At 45.0% G+C, this 17,517-nt stretch overlaps 4 protein-coding genes across 44 annotated transcripts in view; 2 read left to right on the forward strand and 2 right to left on the reverse strand.

Moving 5' to 3' along the window:
- The window catches only part of LOC125428540 (zinc finger protein 420-like), a 45,025-nt gene extending 42,404 nt beyond the window's left edge, over positions 1 to 2,621 (forward strand). For 9 of the 10 annotated variants that reach the window (XM_048488815.1, XM_048488813.1, XM_048488812.1 and 6 more), the window contains one exon: positions 85 to 2,621. In XM_048488815.1, the coding sequence (XP_048344772.1) occupies positions 85 to 1,127 (1,043 nt within the window). In that variant the 3' untranslated portion in view covers positions 1,128 to 2,621. The remainder of the gene's footprint in view (positions 1 to 84) is intronic. The other variant, XM_048488814.1, reaches the window with a different exon arrangement.
- The window catches only part of LOC125428587 (zinc finger protein 883-like), a 1,608,225-nt gene that overhangs the window by 726,766 nt on the left and 863,942 nt on the right, over positions 1 to 17,517 (reverse strand). The gene's annotated exons all lie outside the window — the stretch shown is intronic.
- The window catches only part of LOC125428534 (zinc finger protein 345-like), a 770,962-nt gene that overhangs the window by 12,443 nt on the left and 741,002 nt on the right, over positions 1 to 17,517 (forward strand). The window lies entirely within an intron of this gene.
- On the reverse strand, positions 10,334 to 16,182 carry LOC125428672 (zinc finger protein ZFP2-like). 3 transcript variants are annotated; one of them, XM_048489174.1, is made up of 3 exons: positions 16,128 to 16,182; positions 12,678 to 13,094; positions 10,334 to 12,491 (listed from the first exon to the last, which is right to left on the reverse strand). In XM_048489174.1, exons 1-3 carry the CDS (start codon positions 16,159 to 16,161, stop codon positions 11,092 to 11,094), a joined length of 1,851 nt encoding a protein of 616 aa, XP_048345131.1. In that variant the 5' UTR covers positions 16,162 to 16,182; the 3' UTR covers positions 10,334 to 11,091. The 3 variants fall into 3 exon arrangements, with proteins under 3 accessions (XP_048345131.1, XP_048345132.1, XP_048345130.1); XM_048489175.1 differs by having other exon boundaries at positions 10,334 to 12,488; positions 12,678 to 13,097; positions 16,128 to 16,181; XM_048489173.1 differs by having other exon boundaries at positions 12,678 to 13,097; positions 16,128 to 16,181.

Raw genomic sequence — 17,517 nt, forward strand, 5'->3', positions numbered from 1 at the left:
TTCAAAGCACTCATACAAAGGAAAGACCTTTTGAGTGCTGTGAGTGTGGAAGGACATTCAGTCAGAATCGCAATCTTCAAACACATCAAAGAACTCACACAAAGCAGAGACCTTTCCAATGCTTGGAGTGTGGAAAGAGATTCAGTCACAGTAGCACTCTTCAAAAGCATCAAAGAACTCACACAAACGAGAGACCTTTTGAATGCTTAGTGTGTGGAAAGAGATTCAGTCAGAGTAGCAATCTTCAAACACATCAAAGAACTCACACAAAGGAAAGACCTTTTGAATGCTTAGAGTGTGGAAAGAGATTCAGTCAGAATAGCACTCTTCAACAACATCAAAGATCTCACACAAATGAGAGACCTTTTGAGTGCTTACAGTGTGGAAAGAGATTCAGGCAGAAGGGCACTCTTCAGTCACATCAACGAACTCACACAAAGGAAAGACCTTTTAAATGCTTAGAGTGTGGAAAGAGATTCAGTCACAGTCGCAATCTTCAAAAGCATCAAAGAGTTCACACAAAGGAGAGATCTTTTAAATATTTGGAGTGTGGAAAGAGATTCAGTCACAGTAGCAATCTTCAAACTCATCAAAGAACTCACACAAGGGGGAGACCTTTTGATTGCGATAAGTGTGGAAAGAGATTTGGTCACAGTAGCACTCTTCAAAAGCATCAGAGAACTCACACAAGTGAGAGACCTTTTGAGTGCTTAGAGTGTGGCAAGAGATTCCGTCAGAGTCGCAATCTTCAATCACATCAAAGAACTCACACAAAGCAGAGACCTTTTCAATGCATAGAGTGTGGAAACAGATTTAGTCATAGTAGCACTCTTCAAAAGCATCAAAGAACTCACACAAAGGAAAAACCTTTTGAATGCTTAGAGTGTGGAAAGAGATTCAGTCAGAGTAGTAATCTTCAAAGGCATCAAAGAACTCACGCGAAGGAAAGACCTTTTGAATGCTTAGAGTGTGGAAAGAGATTTAGTCAGAATAGCAATCTTCAACAACATCAGAGAACTCACACGAAGGAGAGACCTTTTGAATGCTCAGAGTGCAGAAAGACATTCAGTCACAATAGAAGTCTTCAAAGGCATCAAAGAATTCACACAAAAGAGAGACCTTTTTAATGTTCAATGTGCGTAAAGAGATTCAGTTAAAGTAGCACTCTTCAAATGCATCGAAGAATTCATACAAAGCAGAGACATTTTGAATGTAGTTTTGGGACTGATTTAGTTGAAGTATTAATGTTTGACATTTCAAAACACACTGAAAGAGAGAAAACTTTTGAATGCTCAGAATTATTCAATCAGAGTAGCAGTCTTCAGTGACATTAAAGGCTGATACCTAGGACAATTGTGATGGCAAAAGACCTTTGCTGTGCCTCAATACTTTTCGCAATCCATGGGTCTCACCAGAAATTAAATCAGTAAATAATACAATAAAGTTTTGTTGAAGGGGATGCAGAAAAGTTCTTTAAAAAATAGAATTATAGCTTGGCATAACAAGAATACATGAAGATAAAGAAGCTAGGTAAACTGCATACTTACTTGACACTAGAAATGTAGATGTTCTACACAGGGAGGCTTAATAAGCAGAAAAGGAGCCCGGAGGAAAAAGTTAGTGGGTAAGGTGATTGACACATTGCAAAACATTTAAAGGAAAAGCAAGCCATGACCTGGTGACCCCTGTTAATTAATCCATGGGCAGTTCTGATAGAACAATCCAGGACAGGAGCAATTATTCCTTCCCAACCTGAAGAAGCAAACGTTACTTTTCTTGAAAAGTACAAGATGTTTACTCTTTTTTTCACAGCCCTTTTGAATGCTCAGAGTTTAAAAAGAGATTCAATTATCCTGCCAATTGGCCAAGGCATCTAAGAACCCACACAAAGGAAAAATCCTTGTGAATGCTCAGGGCTAGGCCCTATCTCCCAATTTGATCCCCAATTGTGTCTTAATTCTTTTTTGAGGGGCTTTAAGGGCATCCCTGTGAAAATCTAAAATACAATGGGATGTTCGGGAAAGGTTGAAGAAGCACATCTGCCTGCCATGTCCAGAGCACATTTCCATCATGGAGGCTGGATGTCACTAGGACTTTTATATGCCCCCAACCCCCAGCTCCATGGCCTGTGTACAACTATATCTCTACTTTAAGAGTATTTCATCAAAGCAATAGGAGACCATTTACAGCTAATGGGCAATAATGTCTGAGCCATCAAAGCAGCCGTTGGAATTTTTTCAAGATGGCGTCAGGATAGGAATGCTTGTGTGTCGCTCCCTCCAAGATGGTTTTTAAATTATATTTTACTATCTCTTCCACCTGGCACCACCACTGAGACACTGCCATTATTAAAGAACTACTGCATTTAAGAACTAAGAACACCAAAAACTAGGGAAGTAAGGATTGCAGCGTTACTTACAATCTGAAGTCCACAGCGTCTGCAGCCTCCTCCCAGCTACAGCTGCAGTGGTTGTGGCCTTGCCGATCGGAGGGCTGCTTTGTTGGGACATACTTCTTGAGGGCGCCTGGTTTTGATACTGTTTGCTGCCAGGGCTGTCCAGAGTTGTGCCGGGGGCCGCTGGAGTAGTCCCTGGGGTTCCCTGTAGCCAGGAGTTTGTCTAGAGCAGGGGTAGGGAACCTGCGGCTCTCCAGATGTTCAGGAACTACAATTCCCATCAGCCTCTGTCAGCATGGCCAATTGGCCATGCTGGTAGGGGCTGATGGGAATTGTAGTTCCTGAACATCTGGAGAGCCGCAGGTTCCTAAGTCACCAAAGCCCCAGTCATTGCACCCACCAGGGCTGCCTGGGACCGCCAGGCCCATTTGGAGCCATGCCAGACGCATCAGGGTCATCTGTGGCTATGCGGTCCATCTGCCGCTGCCCAAGCCCCCCCCCCCGGGGCCGTTGCTGTCATCGGGACCATTCAGGGCTGTGCCGGGGCCACTGGGGGTGTCTGCAGCCTTTTCAAGCTGCCCAGAGCCACCTGCTCTGCCTGGGAGGGTTGTTGTTGCTGTGGCTGAGGCTGCCCAGAGCTGATCGCATCCATCTGAGGCTGCCTGCAGCAGCTTGGGGATTCATCGATGTTGTCATTGCTAAGGCTGCTGGAGTTGCCTGGGCTGGCTGGGACCCATCACTGATGCCAAGGCCGTCCATCACTGGCTGGGACCTGTCACTGAGGAGCCATCACTGATGCCAAGGCCGCCCAAGTTTACTTGGAGCTGGCTGAAATTAACACCATTCATGGCAGTAAGGGAGCCATTGGACTGGGGGTGTCAGAACTGTAGTCCATCAGGCCTTGTTGGGACTAGTGCTCCCTGGCCTGGTGTTGCAAAGGTCTATATTGCGGTGGCGTAGCCTAGTAGGGTCCTAAGTATAACCCTCAAGCCATTTTATGGGAGACTTTGAATAGCTCCAGGAGTTGTAGAATTAGTTTAATTAGTTAGGACTCCATCGGGGAGCTAGTAGTGAAGGCAGGCAGTGCCAGACTTGCAGCTTTACTATGAAGCTGCAGGACTGGTTTGGTTTAAGGATTGGATGAATTTAGAAAATAGAGAAATATTAAACATCGAGGGCCATGATTTAGTATTTGGTTGGCACGCATATCTCTGGCATAATAAGTACAAAGTAAATAAACAATTTAATGATCACTTTGTTAGGAGAGCAATTAGACAAATTTGGGAAAATTATAAAGCCAAATTCTTAATTAAGATGCCAGGATGGATTTCACCACACGAAGCAAGTGTGTTAAGACCAAATGCAGGAGGTATAGAATATAAAAGATACTGGGACATTTTGAAAGAGGAACGAAACATAATTAAAATAAAAGAAAGGCATGAAATACCGATAAATGGAAAACAATGTCAATGGTATCTATACCTCCAAATGAAAGACAAATTTAAACAAGACGAAAACAAAGGGTTTAATTTAGGGAAAGATCTACTATGGGAAAGTCTGTGTAAAGAGGAAAAAGGAATGATTAAGAGGAATTATAATTTACTATTAACCCAAAAAACGGAAAAAGAAAGGATAAAGAAGAATATGATTATTTGGGCAAAATCAATAGGGAATAATTTAAGTTTGGAACAATGGGATCAAGTATGGAACAGAAATTTAAAATTTACAAGAAACATCAGTCTAAGAGAGAACGTAATCAAAATGTTCTACAGGTGTCACTTAAGTCCAGTAAAACTAGCAAGGATGTATCCAAATACATCTGAATTGTGCTGGAGATGTCTTCGAGAAAAAGGAGATTATGAGCACATGTGGTGGGAGTGCTATAAGATAAAAGCTTTTTGGAGAAAAATTCATGAGAAAATCCAATAAATTTTGGGTTATTCATTTGAAATAAAAAAAGAAACTTTTTGTTAAGTATTATAGACCCAGTAATACAAATACAACATAGAAAATTATTTTTCCATATGATTACAGCAGCAAGGATGATAATAGCGGGGAAATGGAAGAGCAGTGAACCTCCAGAGATAACAGAATGGATGAACAGAATAACGGAAATTATGGGACATGATAAGTTATCATCTATCATAAAGCAAAGACCTATAGAAAAATATTTACAAGATTGGGAACCTCTATTGAATTATATGAAACAATTTAGTTGTATAGATATGATAAAGATATATCAACATTGAAATAGAAATATTTCTGTCATGTATCTTAGTAAATCTTCAGATTAACAATTTTAAAAAAAATGTTTAGAAACAATGCATTAGGAAGGTAATAGGAACTATGATTTAGAAGAAAAGAAGGAAAGGAAGATTACAAATATAAGTGTTTTTCTTTTGAAGTTTTAAATAATGAATATAAGCAAATGAATTATTAAGTTAGTATATTTAATGACAAGGTGAAGTCACGAACTTGGTTATGAAAGTAATGTATATTAAGTTGAAAGAATTATATGTTATTGACATGGAGAAGAAGCTTATTAGAAGATAGTATTAAAAAAAAAAGTAGTGAAGGCAGGCAGGCAGAGGCAGAGCTACCAGGGAGCTGGGGGTGCGCGTTGCACTGGGTGCGCACCTCGGGGCCCTGGAAAATCCCCCCTTGCGCCCCCACTCGCCCCCCTACGGCACCCCCCCACACTATACCATCAGTGTACAGGTGACACGCAGCTCGTGTTCATGATGGAGGGGCCCCCATCTTCAGCCCCTGATGCTCTCCAGTATTTAGATGCTGTTGCTGGTTGGTTGAGAGCAAGTCGGCTGAAGTTAAATCCTTCAAAGATGGAAGTCCTGTGGCTGGGTTGGGGGGAATGTCCGGTGCTGCCTAAGCTACACAGCGAGGCTGTACAGCTAGCCTCATCCGCCCAAAACCTCAGGCTGATCCTGGATCCGGCATTGTCGCTGGAGACTCAGGTCACCCGGACGGCCCAAATGGCTTTCTACCATCTGCACTGGCTGCCGATCGAGTACCGGGTCATGTTTAAAGTGTTGGTCTTGAGCTTCAAAGCTATTCACAGCCTCAGACCTACATACCTGAGGGACCGCCTCTCCCCATTTTGCCCTGTTGGGCCCTTCCACTCCTCGGAGGAGGACCTATTGGTGATCCTTGACCCAAAAGCAATCCGGCTGGCCTCTACAAGGGCCCTGGCCTTTACGGCCCTAGCTCCCACCTGGTGGAACAGGCTCCCAAGGGAAATCAGGGCCCTGTGGGACTTGCAGAGTTTCTGCAAGGCCTGTAAGACGGACCTGTTCCACCCGCATTTGGCCAGCTTGGTTAAGTACATCTGCTACCATTCCATCTGGCCTCCCGTGGGCGTAAGGGTGGGGACGGAGTTAGGGAGTTCTGGGCTTTGTGTGGACATATGCTCCTGTCCAAGTTCCCTCAATGTTTAATCTGCATAGCCAACTTACCTTGAGAGACAGCTACTAGATTTGAAAAGGTCACTACGGTGGTGGAAGTTAACCCTGTTAGTTCAAAAATTATTTTAACAGAAGATTGGATTTATCCATCATATATTTTATTATTCTTTCTTCTTTCCTTTTCTTTTACTCTGTTCTACTTTATTTGATTGTTGTAACTTTGTTACATACAACAAGATATTTGATCGGCTATTTGTAATATTTAGGATTCCAGTTAGGAATTGTCAAAACCCTAGAGTTTGCTGCTTTGTTGTGTATGTTTATATCGCACTGTTTTATGCATCTTTTTTTCTTTTTGTTCAAATATTCTTAATAAAGCATTTTTTTAAAAGTTTGATCTGCATAGCCTGGCACCAGCTGCCCAAAGGAATTGGGAGGAGGGGGATAGGAAGGGCAAATGGAAGAGGGGCTCTCACTCCTTTTAAGAGTGTGATGTTGCACAGTCAGATGCCACCCTCTGATAGGCTATCCAGATGCCCTGTTGGGATGGCCATGGGTGCCCCCCCCCCCCCCCCCCCCCCCGGAGGCAGAGAAGAGTTTGTGAAGTTTCCCTCCAGAGTCTTCTTTACTTCTGGTTGGTTCCTCTGGAAAAGGGAGGAGGCTTCAGTCACTGCAGAGCTGGGAACTCCCTGATCCCGTTAGTAGCGCTTGAAATGCTTTTGCAGGAAGTGGATTTGTTCCGGCTGCCAGAAGATATGGCAGAAACAGACTGTCGGCTGTTATCCAACTGGAGGAGCTGCATGAAGGGGCCAGATCCATTCCAACATGAAGCTTGTTTGGCTGATAAGCTTGTGGATAGAGCAAAAGGTAGCCAGTTGAGTCCAGTTCACCTGATGAACTGATTCCTGCAGCCGTCTTATTACAAAAAAAGAGTGTTCATAGCCACAGCCCGGTGTAGTGTCTGAATCTAACTTGGAGAATCAGATTCCATTCCCCACGTCTCCACAGGATGCCTGCTTAGTGACCTTGGGGCAGTTATAGTTCTCTCAGAACTCTCAGCCATGTGGAAATGGGAAATGTCAAACTGTCTCTGAGCATCTCTTGCTTTGAAAACCCTACAGGGTCTCCATTAACCAGCTGTGACTTGATGGCACATACAGACACGCGGCCACCACAGAATACCCAAGGTTTTCTGGTGACCACTGGAAGGATCATTTGTGATGTTCAACCAGTCCAGTCAGCAGCCTTTAGAGGTGGTGTAATTGGTATTGGCCGCACTGGCTTCACCTTCTCCAATTTTGAAATGGCAACAATGAGGCCACCGGCACCTTCCTGGTACTTCAGCGAGTGCAGCGCTGATAGTTGTGTCCTACTGAAAGGTACAAGTTGTCTTTTGGGATATCTCAACCTGTGATAGTTGAAATGACGTTGCTCAACCCCTCCCTTCTGCCCAATATCCAGTACATCATACCCCCTCATGAGTGGATTCAGGGGCAATGGTCACATGTCAGCTCTGGAGCTGTTGCAGCTCCCTGGCATCAAACTGCGCTAGGATCGCCCGGATTGCAAGGGCTGCCAATTCCAGAGAGAGGAAAGGAGGATGGAAAGGTGATTTAGGGGAGAGTTGCCAGCTTACCTGTCATGACCCATCTGCCCTCTCGGGTCCTGGCTTTGCAGCTGTTGTACCTGATGTGAAGATTAAGGGAAAACTCAGCCAGAAAATGTGTGGCGTGCGCCTAAGAGACCTAAGGGACGGGACAATGCTCAGTCCCTCGCAGATTCCCTGAAGAATGCTCTATGAATGGTTGTAAAGGGTCAGGAGGGTATGCCCAGAGTTTACCATAGGAGTAGTTACAGCAACCGTTAAAGGATTTGCTTTTTCTCCTTCCCTCAACTTGGTGCCAGAAAAAGTAGCTTTAAGCTCTGAAACCTCAAGAAGCAATTATGTTATGTAGGACTCCAATAAGTTGTTAGTAAATGGGCTTTGTTATTTTCTGTGTATCCTGTCACTGCTGAGACATATTACTTTTTTGTTTTAAACCATCTTTCTAATTTCCCATTAATAAAGCTTTCTTTTGATTTTTTAAAAGCAATAATGGACTCCACACAGCAAATGTATAACCAGTTGCAGTCTTTATAACGAAACCCATGTTCCTTTTCCCAGTTCACACGCATGCTGTGCAGGGGGTGATTGGAGCCCATGGAAACAATCCAGGTTGCTTTCGTGCCTTCACACGGAGACCTCTCTCTCTCTCTCTTTTAATTTCTGGCAACACGTGCATAACTATGCAGGCATGCAGAAATTAACCTCCAAAGCCATGCTGATCATAAGAACATAAGAGAACATAAGAACTAGCCTGCTGGATCAGACCCAGAGTCCATCTAGTCCAGCACTCTGCTATTCGCAGTGGCCCACCAGGTGCCTTTGGGAGCTCACATGCAGGAGGTAAAAGCAAGGGCCTGCTGCTGCTGCTGCTGCTGCTCCTGAGCACCTGGTCTGCTAAGGCATTTGCAATCTCAGATCAAGGAGGATCAAGATTGGTAGCCATAGATCGACTTCTCCATAAATCTGTCCAAGGCCCTTTTAAAGCTATCCAGGTTAGTGGCCATCACCACCGCCTGTGGCAGCATATTCCAAACACCAATCACACGTTGCGTGAAAAAGTGTTTCCTTTTATTAGTCCTAATTCTTCCCCCCAGTATTTTCAATGTATGCCCCCTGGTTCTAGTATTGTGAGAAAGAGAGAAAAATTTATGTCAACATTTTCTACCCCATGCATAATTTTATAGACTTCAATCATATCCCCCCTCAGACGTCTCCTCTCCAAACTAGAGTCCCAAACGCTGCAGCCTCTCCTCATAAGGTGCTCCAATCCCTCAATCATCCTTGTTGCCCTTCTCTGCACTTTTTCTATCTCTTCAATATCTTTTTTGAGATGTGGCGACCAGAACTGAACAAACTACTCCAAGTGCAGTCGCACCACGGCTTTATATAAGGGCATGACAATCTTTGCAGTTTTATTATCAACTCCTTCCCTAATTATCCCCAGCATAGAGTTTGCCTTTTTCACATCTGCCATGCATTGAGTTGACATTCCCATGGAACTATCAACTAAGATGCCCAAATCCCTTTCCTAATTTATCAAGGTCCGCTTGGAGCTCTTCGCAATCCTTTGTGGTTCTCACCACCCTACATAATTTGGTATCATCTGCAAACTTGGCCACCACACTACCTACCCCTACTTCCAGAGATCATTTATGAATAGGTTAAAGAGCACTGGTCCCAAAACAGATCCTTGGGGGACACCACTCCCTACATCTCTCCATTGTGAGAACTTCCCATTTATACCCACCCTTTGTTTCCTGTTCCTCAACCAGTTTTTAATCCATAGGAGGACTTCCCCTCTTATTCCTTGATTGCTGAGTTTTCTCAATAGTCTCTGGTGAGGAACTTTGTCAAAAGCCTTTTGGAAATCCAAGTAGACAATGTCCACCGGTTCACCCCTGTCCACATGCCTGTTTACACCCTCAAAGAACTCTAGTAAGTTTGTAAGACAGGACTTGCCTCTGCAAAAGCCATGCTGACTCTTCCTCAGCAGGTCTTGCTTTTCTACATGTTCTACATGTTCTACAAGGCAGGGGTTTCTGAGGTTGGGTGACGCAGAGCTGTGTGGTACCCGTTTGCATGTCTCCCCCCTCCACTGGCATGTTTGCCCCTTGTGCCAGCAGGATGGGTACCCAAGTCATCACAGGGCTGCAACTCCTATGGTGAGCCCCCCCCCCCCCGATTGGGCTGTTAGGGCAGATTCCTAACCTCCTAGCACATGCACACCCACAAAATGAAGAACGGGATAGGAGGGAAGAGGTGAGAAAGGCCCTGATCCAAGGCGAGTGAGAAGCTTACAATTGCAGGGAGTCTGTGCAGCAGAAGTCCAACGAGAGAGACAGAGAGGGCAGAAGTCTCCAGGTAATGGGGGAAATATTTTCATGGATCTGGGCTCCCCTTTTATGGGGAAATGTCCCGTAGTTTGGCATGGGACTGGACTTACCCATGATCCTGATTGATTCAAGAACTAAGGTTGTATTTGACGGAGCAGTTTGAAGTCACTGCCTCAAAATTGGGTGGAAAGAGTCAGGAATGACACCCAACATTCTAAAGTAGGGAAGTTTTCACAGCCTCCGTTTTCAGCGCCTCAGATGTGCCTCAGTTGATCCGAGGTTTGGCTGCCTTGACAGCTTAGATGTGACTGCCCATTAATGTTCTCATATTGGTCTGATAAAGTACTCTTGAAGTGAAGATAGGGTTGCATATGTACGTTGGAGTTGAGGGGGTATGTCAAAGCACTAATGAAGTTCTGCCTCTGAACATGGTAGGCAGCTAAACTCTCTCAAACCTGTGCCAAAGACCCATTGACTGCACTTAAGGCTTTCAGGGTGGTGTCCTTCAAAACCTCTAAGAGAAGACGGGAATGGGGATATCTCATCTTAGAGGGGACATGATATCAGAGAAACACCAAGATGCCAGAAAATATTTTAAAAATTGATTACAGTAAAAGGTTAATATACAAACTTAAAAATACCAGTGAACATATCAAGGTGCAAAACAGTTACACGACAGAAAATAACAAAGACTACCTCCTACATACCATAGCAGACTCTCACCAGAAAAGGCACCAGATGTATCAAGTGCATATACAAAGTTCCATGAGTACCGAAATGGAGGATAAGGAAAGAATCAAGAGGAAAGATAATTAGCTAACACTAAGTAGTAATTTATGGTTTTGGCTGAACACAACAGGTGACCAAAGATTGACCAATGACGACCCACTCAAATCAGAATGTTCTAGGACGGTTGTAGGCAAACTGCCCTTTTCTATACAAAATGAAACCTTCTCAGGTAACTAGCTCAAACTGGATTTCAGTTTACCGAGATGACACCATCCTTCTAACAAGGCAAGCGGCACCTGCAGTTTTGCACTCTTGTAACTCATGACAGAAAGCAAAAATAATTTTTCTAGCCCCTAGCACTCAAAATGAATTCTCTCTTGACACATGGTCCTTAAACAGAGCATTCAAAACATTTTTTCCCTGTCTGGGTTCTTAGATGCCATGCAAGATTGCTAGGCTAATTGTTGCTGAAGATTACTATTTTGACAGAATATTTTCCCTCACTCAGACCATTCAAAAGATTTCTCCTCTATGTGAGTTGTTAGATGTCATGCAAGACTGCTAGGCTAATTGTTGCTGAAGATTACTATTTTGACAGAATATTTCCCCTCACTCAGACCATTCAAAAGATTTCTCCACTGTGTGAGTTCTTAGATGCCATGCAAGCTTGCTAGGCAAAATGAATCTCTTTCCACACTCTGAGCATTCAAAAAATCTATCCTTCGTGTGAATTCTTTGATGCCTTTGAAGATTGCCACTCCGACTGAATTTCCTTCCGCACTCAAAGCATTCGAAAGGTCTCTCCTTTGTGTGAGTTCTTTGATGACGGTGAAGATTGCCACTTCGACTGAATCTCTTTCCGCACTCTGAGCATTCAAAAGGTCTCTCCTTTGTGTGAGTTCTTTGATGCCTTTGAAGATAGGTACTTTGACTGAATCTCTTTCCACACTCTGAGCATTCAAAAGGTTTCTCCCCTGTGTGTGTTATTTGATGCTTTTGAAGAGTACTACTATGACTGAATCTTTTTCCACACACTGAGCATTCAAAAGGTCTTTCTTTTGTATGAGTTCTTTGATGCTGCTGAAGAGTGTCACTTCGACTGAATCTCTGTCCACATACTGAGCATTCAAAAGGTTTCTCCCCAGTGTGGATCCCTTGATGCTGCTGAAGATGACCACTCTGACTGAATCTCTTGCCACACTCTGAGCATTCAAACGGTCTCTCCTTTGTGTGAGTTCTTTGATGCCTTTGAAGAGTGTTACTGTGACTGAATCTCTTGCCACATTCTGAGCATTCAAAAGGTCTCTCCTTCGTGTGAGTTCTTTGATGCTGTTGAAGATTGCTACTACAACTGAATTGCTTTCCACACTCTAAGCATTGAAAAGGTTTCTCTCCTGTGTGGGTTCTTTTGTGCACAAGGAGTTTTGATCTGCAGCTGAAGAACTTTCTGCACCAAATGCATTTATGTGCCCTCAATATACTGTGTTTTGGAATATGTGCATTATCCTTTCTTCTAGTAGAGAAGATCAGTCCTCTCTCAAAGCAGATTAATGGCTTCTCTCCTGAATGAGTCCTTTGGTGTTGAAAAAGATCTGATTTTTGTGAGAAGCTCTTGCCACAGTCTGAACAGTTATGAGGTTTCTTTTCTTTATGTGTTCTTTGATGCCTAAAGAGTTCTACTCTGCAAAGGAAAGTCTTGCCACACATCAAGCATGTATAGGCCTTCTTTCCACTGTGGATTTGCAAATGGATCTCATATTGGCTTTGATCTGAGAAATTCATTTCACATTGCAAGCACTTATATGCTTCCCCTAATGTGTGGATTAGTTCACTGAAATCCTGCCCTTGGCAAGAAATGCATTTATCCCTCTTCTTAGCCATGTGACTTCCTTTCAGTCTCTTAAGTATGCCTTGATTCCTGAAGTTTCCTTTCAGATCATCAGTCTGCTCTTTGTCTGGCAATAGCTTACACACTTCCTCATCACCTTCATTCCACTGCTCATCCTCTGCTGGAATAAAAAGAGAGTTCCCATTAGCACCCAAACAAAGAGGTCTGATCTTTCCTTAAAGTTAAATCCACAAACAAAACCTTTCACCAGCTTTTTCCTGCTCTGCATCAAAGGGTACATTAATATACACTTTAAAAGGCCATTCAAGGCTTGGGTTGCAGACTAACAGTTTATACACTTCCTCACCTGAGTGAATTCTTTGATGGGAAGAAAGGGCTGATTCCAGACTGAAGGTCATTCCACACTTTATGCAATCACATGGTTTATCTGTTAAGGGAAATTGGCTCTCAGAAATAAGACTGATGTTCTTACTGAAGGTCTTTCCAAAGGCCACACTTTCATTTTCGTTTGGCCTGGAGCAGACTTTCTGGTCAGCACGGAGGCCTTCGTTCCTTCTTGGTTTGGTTGACATTTCTTCTAGGACTGGGACTTCATAGAAGCCTCCCCCTTGGGATGGAACATGCTTATCCCGAGTTTTTTTGGCATGGCTTCCCTCCTGCCTCTGTAGTCTGTCTCCATCTTCAAACTTTCCTTTGGAATCTTCATCCTTGCCTTTTTCCACAGAGAAGCCCTTGATTCCCTCAACCATTTCCTCCATTTGCGCTGCTGGAAGAAAGAAAGAGGTCCAGTCAGTGGCTAGGAAGCAAGCCGAGTCATCCATCAGGCACTGCTCATTAATAGGTGTGCATTTCCTTTATCCAACCTGCTTTCTTTCCACCCAAACAGTCTGCCAGTCATATTTTATCCCCAGCCAGCCCCCTCCCCACCCCCCAGGTCAGCAGTTTTTATATTCTGCCTATCCCTCCTCAAACTCCCTGTAGGTACTTTAGGGGAAGAAACTAGCAAAGAACTAACTAACTAACTAACTAACTAACTAACTAACTAACTAACTAACTAACTAACTAACTAACTAACTAACTAACTAACTAACTAACTAACTAACTAACTAACTATTCCTTCCTTCCTTCAATTTTTATACCACCCACCCGCGGAGGGCTCTGGGCAGTGTACAACAATTAATATAGTCTAAAATAACAAGAAGAGCACATTCAATAAATACATACAATATAATAAAATTAGCTCTCTAAATCTCACATTAAAACCATTTAAAACAGCGTATAAAACATCGCGTCCGGCAATCTAAAGGTCCTTCTGAGGAGGGAATGGAAAGGCCCAAGCTGTAAAAGCCCGCAGATGATAAAAAGGGAAGGAGGGGGGGGCGCCATCAGCGGCCGGCTTCTCCAAAGGCCCGGTGGAACAGCTCGGTCTTACAGGCCCTGCTGAACTTTCCAAGGTCCCGCAGGGCCCAGACAGTTGGAGGAAGAGCGTTCCACCAGGCAGGAGCCAGGGCCCTGGCCCTAGTGGAGGCCAGCCGCATCATTGAAGGGCCGGGGACCACCAGAAGATTGGCCTCTGCTGAATGCAGAGGGCGAACTGGGACATGAAGGGTCAGACAGTCCCGAAGGTACGAGAGTCCCAGGCCACATAAGGCCATATTAAAGGTTAGCACCAACACCTTGAAGACGATTCGGAACTCAACTGGGAGCCAATGCAGACAACGCAACACTGGCAATATATGATCTCTAACAGCACCACCAGTGAGCAGCCGGGCCGCAGCATTTTGGAAGTTGAAACTGGTCCAAAATGCTGCAGCCCAGCTGCTCACCTGGAGGTGACCGTTGCATGGATCACAGTGGCTAGGTCCGCTTGGGAGAGGTAGGGAGCCAGCCGCCGGGCCTGATGCAGATGGAAAAATGCAGCCCTGGTTACATGGGCTACCTGGGCCTCCACTGAAAGAGATGAATCCAGGTGGACCCCCAGGCTGCGGGCAGAGGAGGCCAGTACCAATTTGGCCCCTTCCCACACTGGCGGCTGGAAATCCCCACCCCCCCTTCGCAGCCCCCTCATTTACCTTTGACTTGTCACGCAGCTCTTCTGAGTCTTGGCTATTGATAATTAAATAAAAGGAAAAAGGGAACACTTTTGTACCCCAGTTTTCTGTAGCCTAAAGAGCTTTAAAGTGGCTTACAATTTACATTCCTTTCCCCTCCCCACAACAAGCACCGTGTGTGGTAGGTGGGGCTGAGAGAATTATGAATGAACTGTGATTAGCCCAAGGTCACCCAGCAGGCTTCATGTGTAAGAGCAGGGAAACAAATCTAGTTCACCAGTTAAGAGTCCATCACTCGGGTGGATGACAGGGGAAACCACCCCCTTTCTTTAGATCAGAGTCCATCATTCTAACATGTTACACCACAGTGGCGCTCTAGATCACAGTCAAAGGGGATCACTGTAACCCAGTTTGGAGGACAAGTGTGTTCTAATGTCCACCCCATTGGCACACTTGGTTCCCCAGCTCTGTTGCTGTGCTGTTTGTTGGAACAGCCATGTTGTGAGCCGCCTCGAGCCCTTCGGGGATGAGGCGGCCTATAAGTTTAATTAATAAAATAAATAAATAAATAAATAAATAGTTGTTGCTCTGCCCCCCTATCCCTCTCCTCCAGATTTGGCCTCAGGGTTGGGTTTTAGTCTACCCTTCCCTGACTGCATCGGCTGATCCCACTGTTGCTCAAAATAGTTTCAGTCCCCCTCCCCATCTCTTCCTGACTCTGCCTCCCTACCTTGCTCAGACGTCATGTCCTGGACATCTTCCTACTGCTTCCCCACCAGCCTGGAATTTGATCTGGTGGGGCTCAAGGGCCACAGCTGCCCCGGGTCACTCTGCCCCAACTTTCCTGCTGCCTCCCATGGGCTCCTCTCCCCACCCGGGGTGACTGACACCAGCTCCATCCCACTGCAGCTCCAGCAGCAAAAGGTAAGGCACTGAATGGCTGGCGATGCTGGCGGAGTGGGGGCGGGTTCTGTTTCCACTTCCCCGCTATTGCTGGTGGTTGTGGCTGGTACCCAAGTTGCCAAGGGCCACCACTGGGGGAAGGGCCTGTTGAGTCCCAGGTGGTGGCAGCTGTCTTCGCACTGGGGCCAGCTGCCATCCCAAGACATGCATATAAGGGTTCCAAAATGAAAGCCTTTAACTAATAAAATCTGAACGTTACTGGAACACCTATTGTTCAGAATTTGTACATAAACATTTAAGTCAACTGTTATAACCAGGCCTCCACAACCCCGTCCCTTTATATGAGTTTTAACCGCTGGGACTGAGAAAGCTCTATACCCCTGTTTAGCAGGAGAATCAGGATCCTGGGTTCATGTTCCTGAAGGCAATGGATATCACGACATTTGGAAAAAAAATTAAAAATCTAAATTGTTAAGTTTACCCCCCGATTCCAGGAAAAAAGCTTTGGTTGTCAGTCCACATTTGATATGTTGTTCAGATTGCCCTTAGCAGCCAAATGTTTGGCAACTGAGAATTTAGGATGTGGCCCCTTCCCGAATCTTCCTGAGGGACACCTTCTATGGCTCGAGAGATGGCCACAGCATTGGCCTCAGCTGCCCCAGTGCCAGCCAGACCACTTGGGTCACTCTTCTCGGCCATGCTGAATTTCACTTTCGCTGCCACCCCAACACTTTGAGGCCTCCACAGAGGAGCAAGTACCACGGGAGGCTTCAACACAACATATTGCTGTTTAAGATTTTGAATCCTGCACCATCCCAAAGGCACTGATGAAAGTTCCTTACCCAGAGATGCCACATTCCCATAGTTCTCCAGCATGACTTCTTCATAGAGAGCTTTTTGGTCTGGATCCAGCAATGCCCACTCTGCCTTTGTGAAATACACGGCCACCTCCTCAAAGGAAATCGGAGACTGAAAGAAAAAGCAAATTCCTTCGTCACAGCTCATGGCAGGCAGACGCTCTGAAGGAGGGTATTCTCCGAGGGTGTCAGGTGAAGTATAAAAAGTGTATAAAAAGTGGCATTTACAGCCTCTTACCTGGACCCCTCAGGATGACTTGCAGGAGAAAAGCCCCCCTGAGAAAGGAAGGAGGGACCCAGGCTCATCTCCCCTACCTGGATTGGAGGTGCAGCAGCTGTTTCCACACCTCCACAAAGAGAACGGATCAGCAGTGCTTCTTCACTTCCTGAGAGGGAGGGGAAAGTGGAAGAAAGAGTATTAGCCTCCACTTCCTGTTCTGTTTGCTTGCATGAGTCATACTTTGTGCACCCCCCATTGCCAGAGCTGTGAAACCTTGCCCTAAGTACTCTCAAAAAGAATTGTAACACTTTCTAGTAAGTGGTAGGAGAGGCGGAAGAGCAGCGCAAGGTACACGTGAGTACTGGGAGGTTGTAAATGCCACTGACATGTTTCAGACTCCTGTGAGACTTGAAACTTGTCATGTGAACACTGGAGCTGCAAAATGTGATAGCATCTCTGCTGGATCAGACCAAAGGCCTCAACACGCCATTCTCCCACCAGATGGGCCGTTGCGTATGCCCTTAAGTCCAGGTTGGCAGAAGTGAGACGAAAATGATGTTGCTGTCATATCAGGCAAAAAAACCAGACCTGAATTGAGTAAAAGGGTAATCCCAATGAGAGTCCATAGCCTCTACTGATCCACCAGTCACATCTGTGTTTTCGGCCAGGGGCAACATCAATATGGCATCACATCCACCTCAAGCCCCTCCCTATAGCCTGGTACCTCCTATTCAGCTTTGTATTTCCTACATTAGCCCATCAAACACCCCGAAAAACATGAGCAGAAAACAATTTGCTTGCTGTTCCTGGCCCCTAGCAACTGGTTCTCAGAGCTGTACTAACCAGAACATGCAGATTGAAGAACTTGGACAAGATTTGTCTGGCTTTTATTTTGAGTGACCTTGAGTCCCACTAATGGAAAAAGAGGGATATGAATATTGTCATCAACGTGAGGAATTGCCTCCATGAATTTGTCTAATTCCCTTTTACAGGCACCCCAGCTATTGAATACTGAGTGTTGTAAGCTGGATGAAGAAGTGTTTGATCTTTTTTCTTGACCAGAACTCTCTACCTATCAAATGTACTGGGTGCCCCAATCCTATCCAGGCCCAGTGAGTCCTTACCACATGAGAGGACATCTTGGCCATGCTCCTG

This window comes from Sphaerodactylus townsendi, linkage group LG03 (assembly GCF_021028975.2).
Source record: "Sphaerodactylus townsendi isolate TG3544 linkage group LG03, MPM_Stown_v2.3, whole genome shotgun sequence".
Lineage (NCBI taxonomy): Eukaryota > Metazoa > Chordata > Lepidosauria > Squamata > Sphaerodactylidae > Sphaerodactylus > Sphaerodactylus townsendi.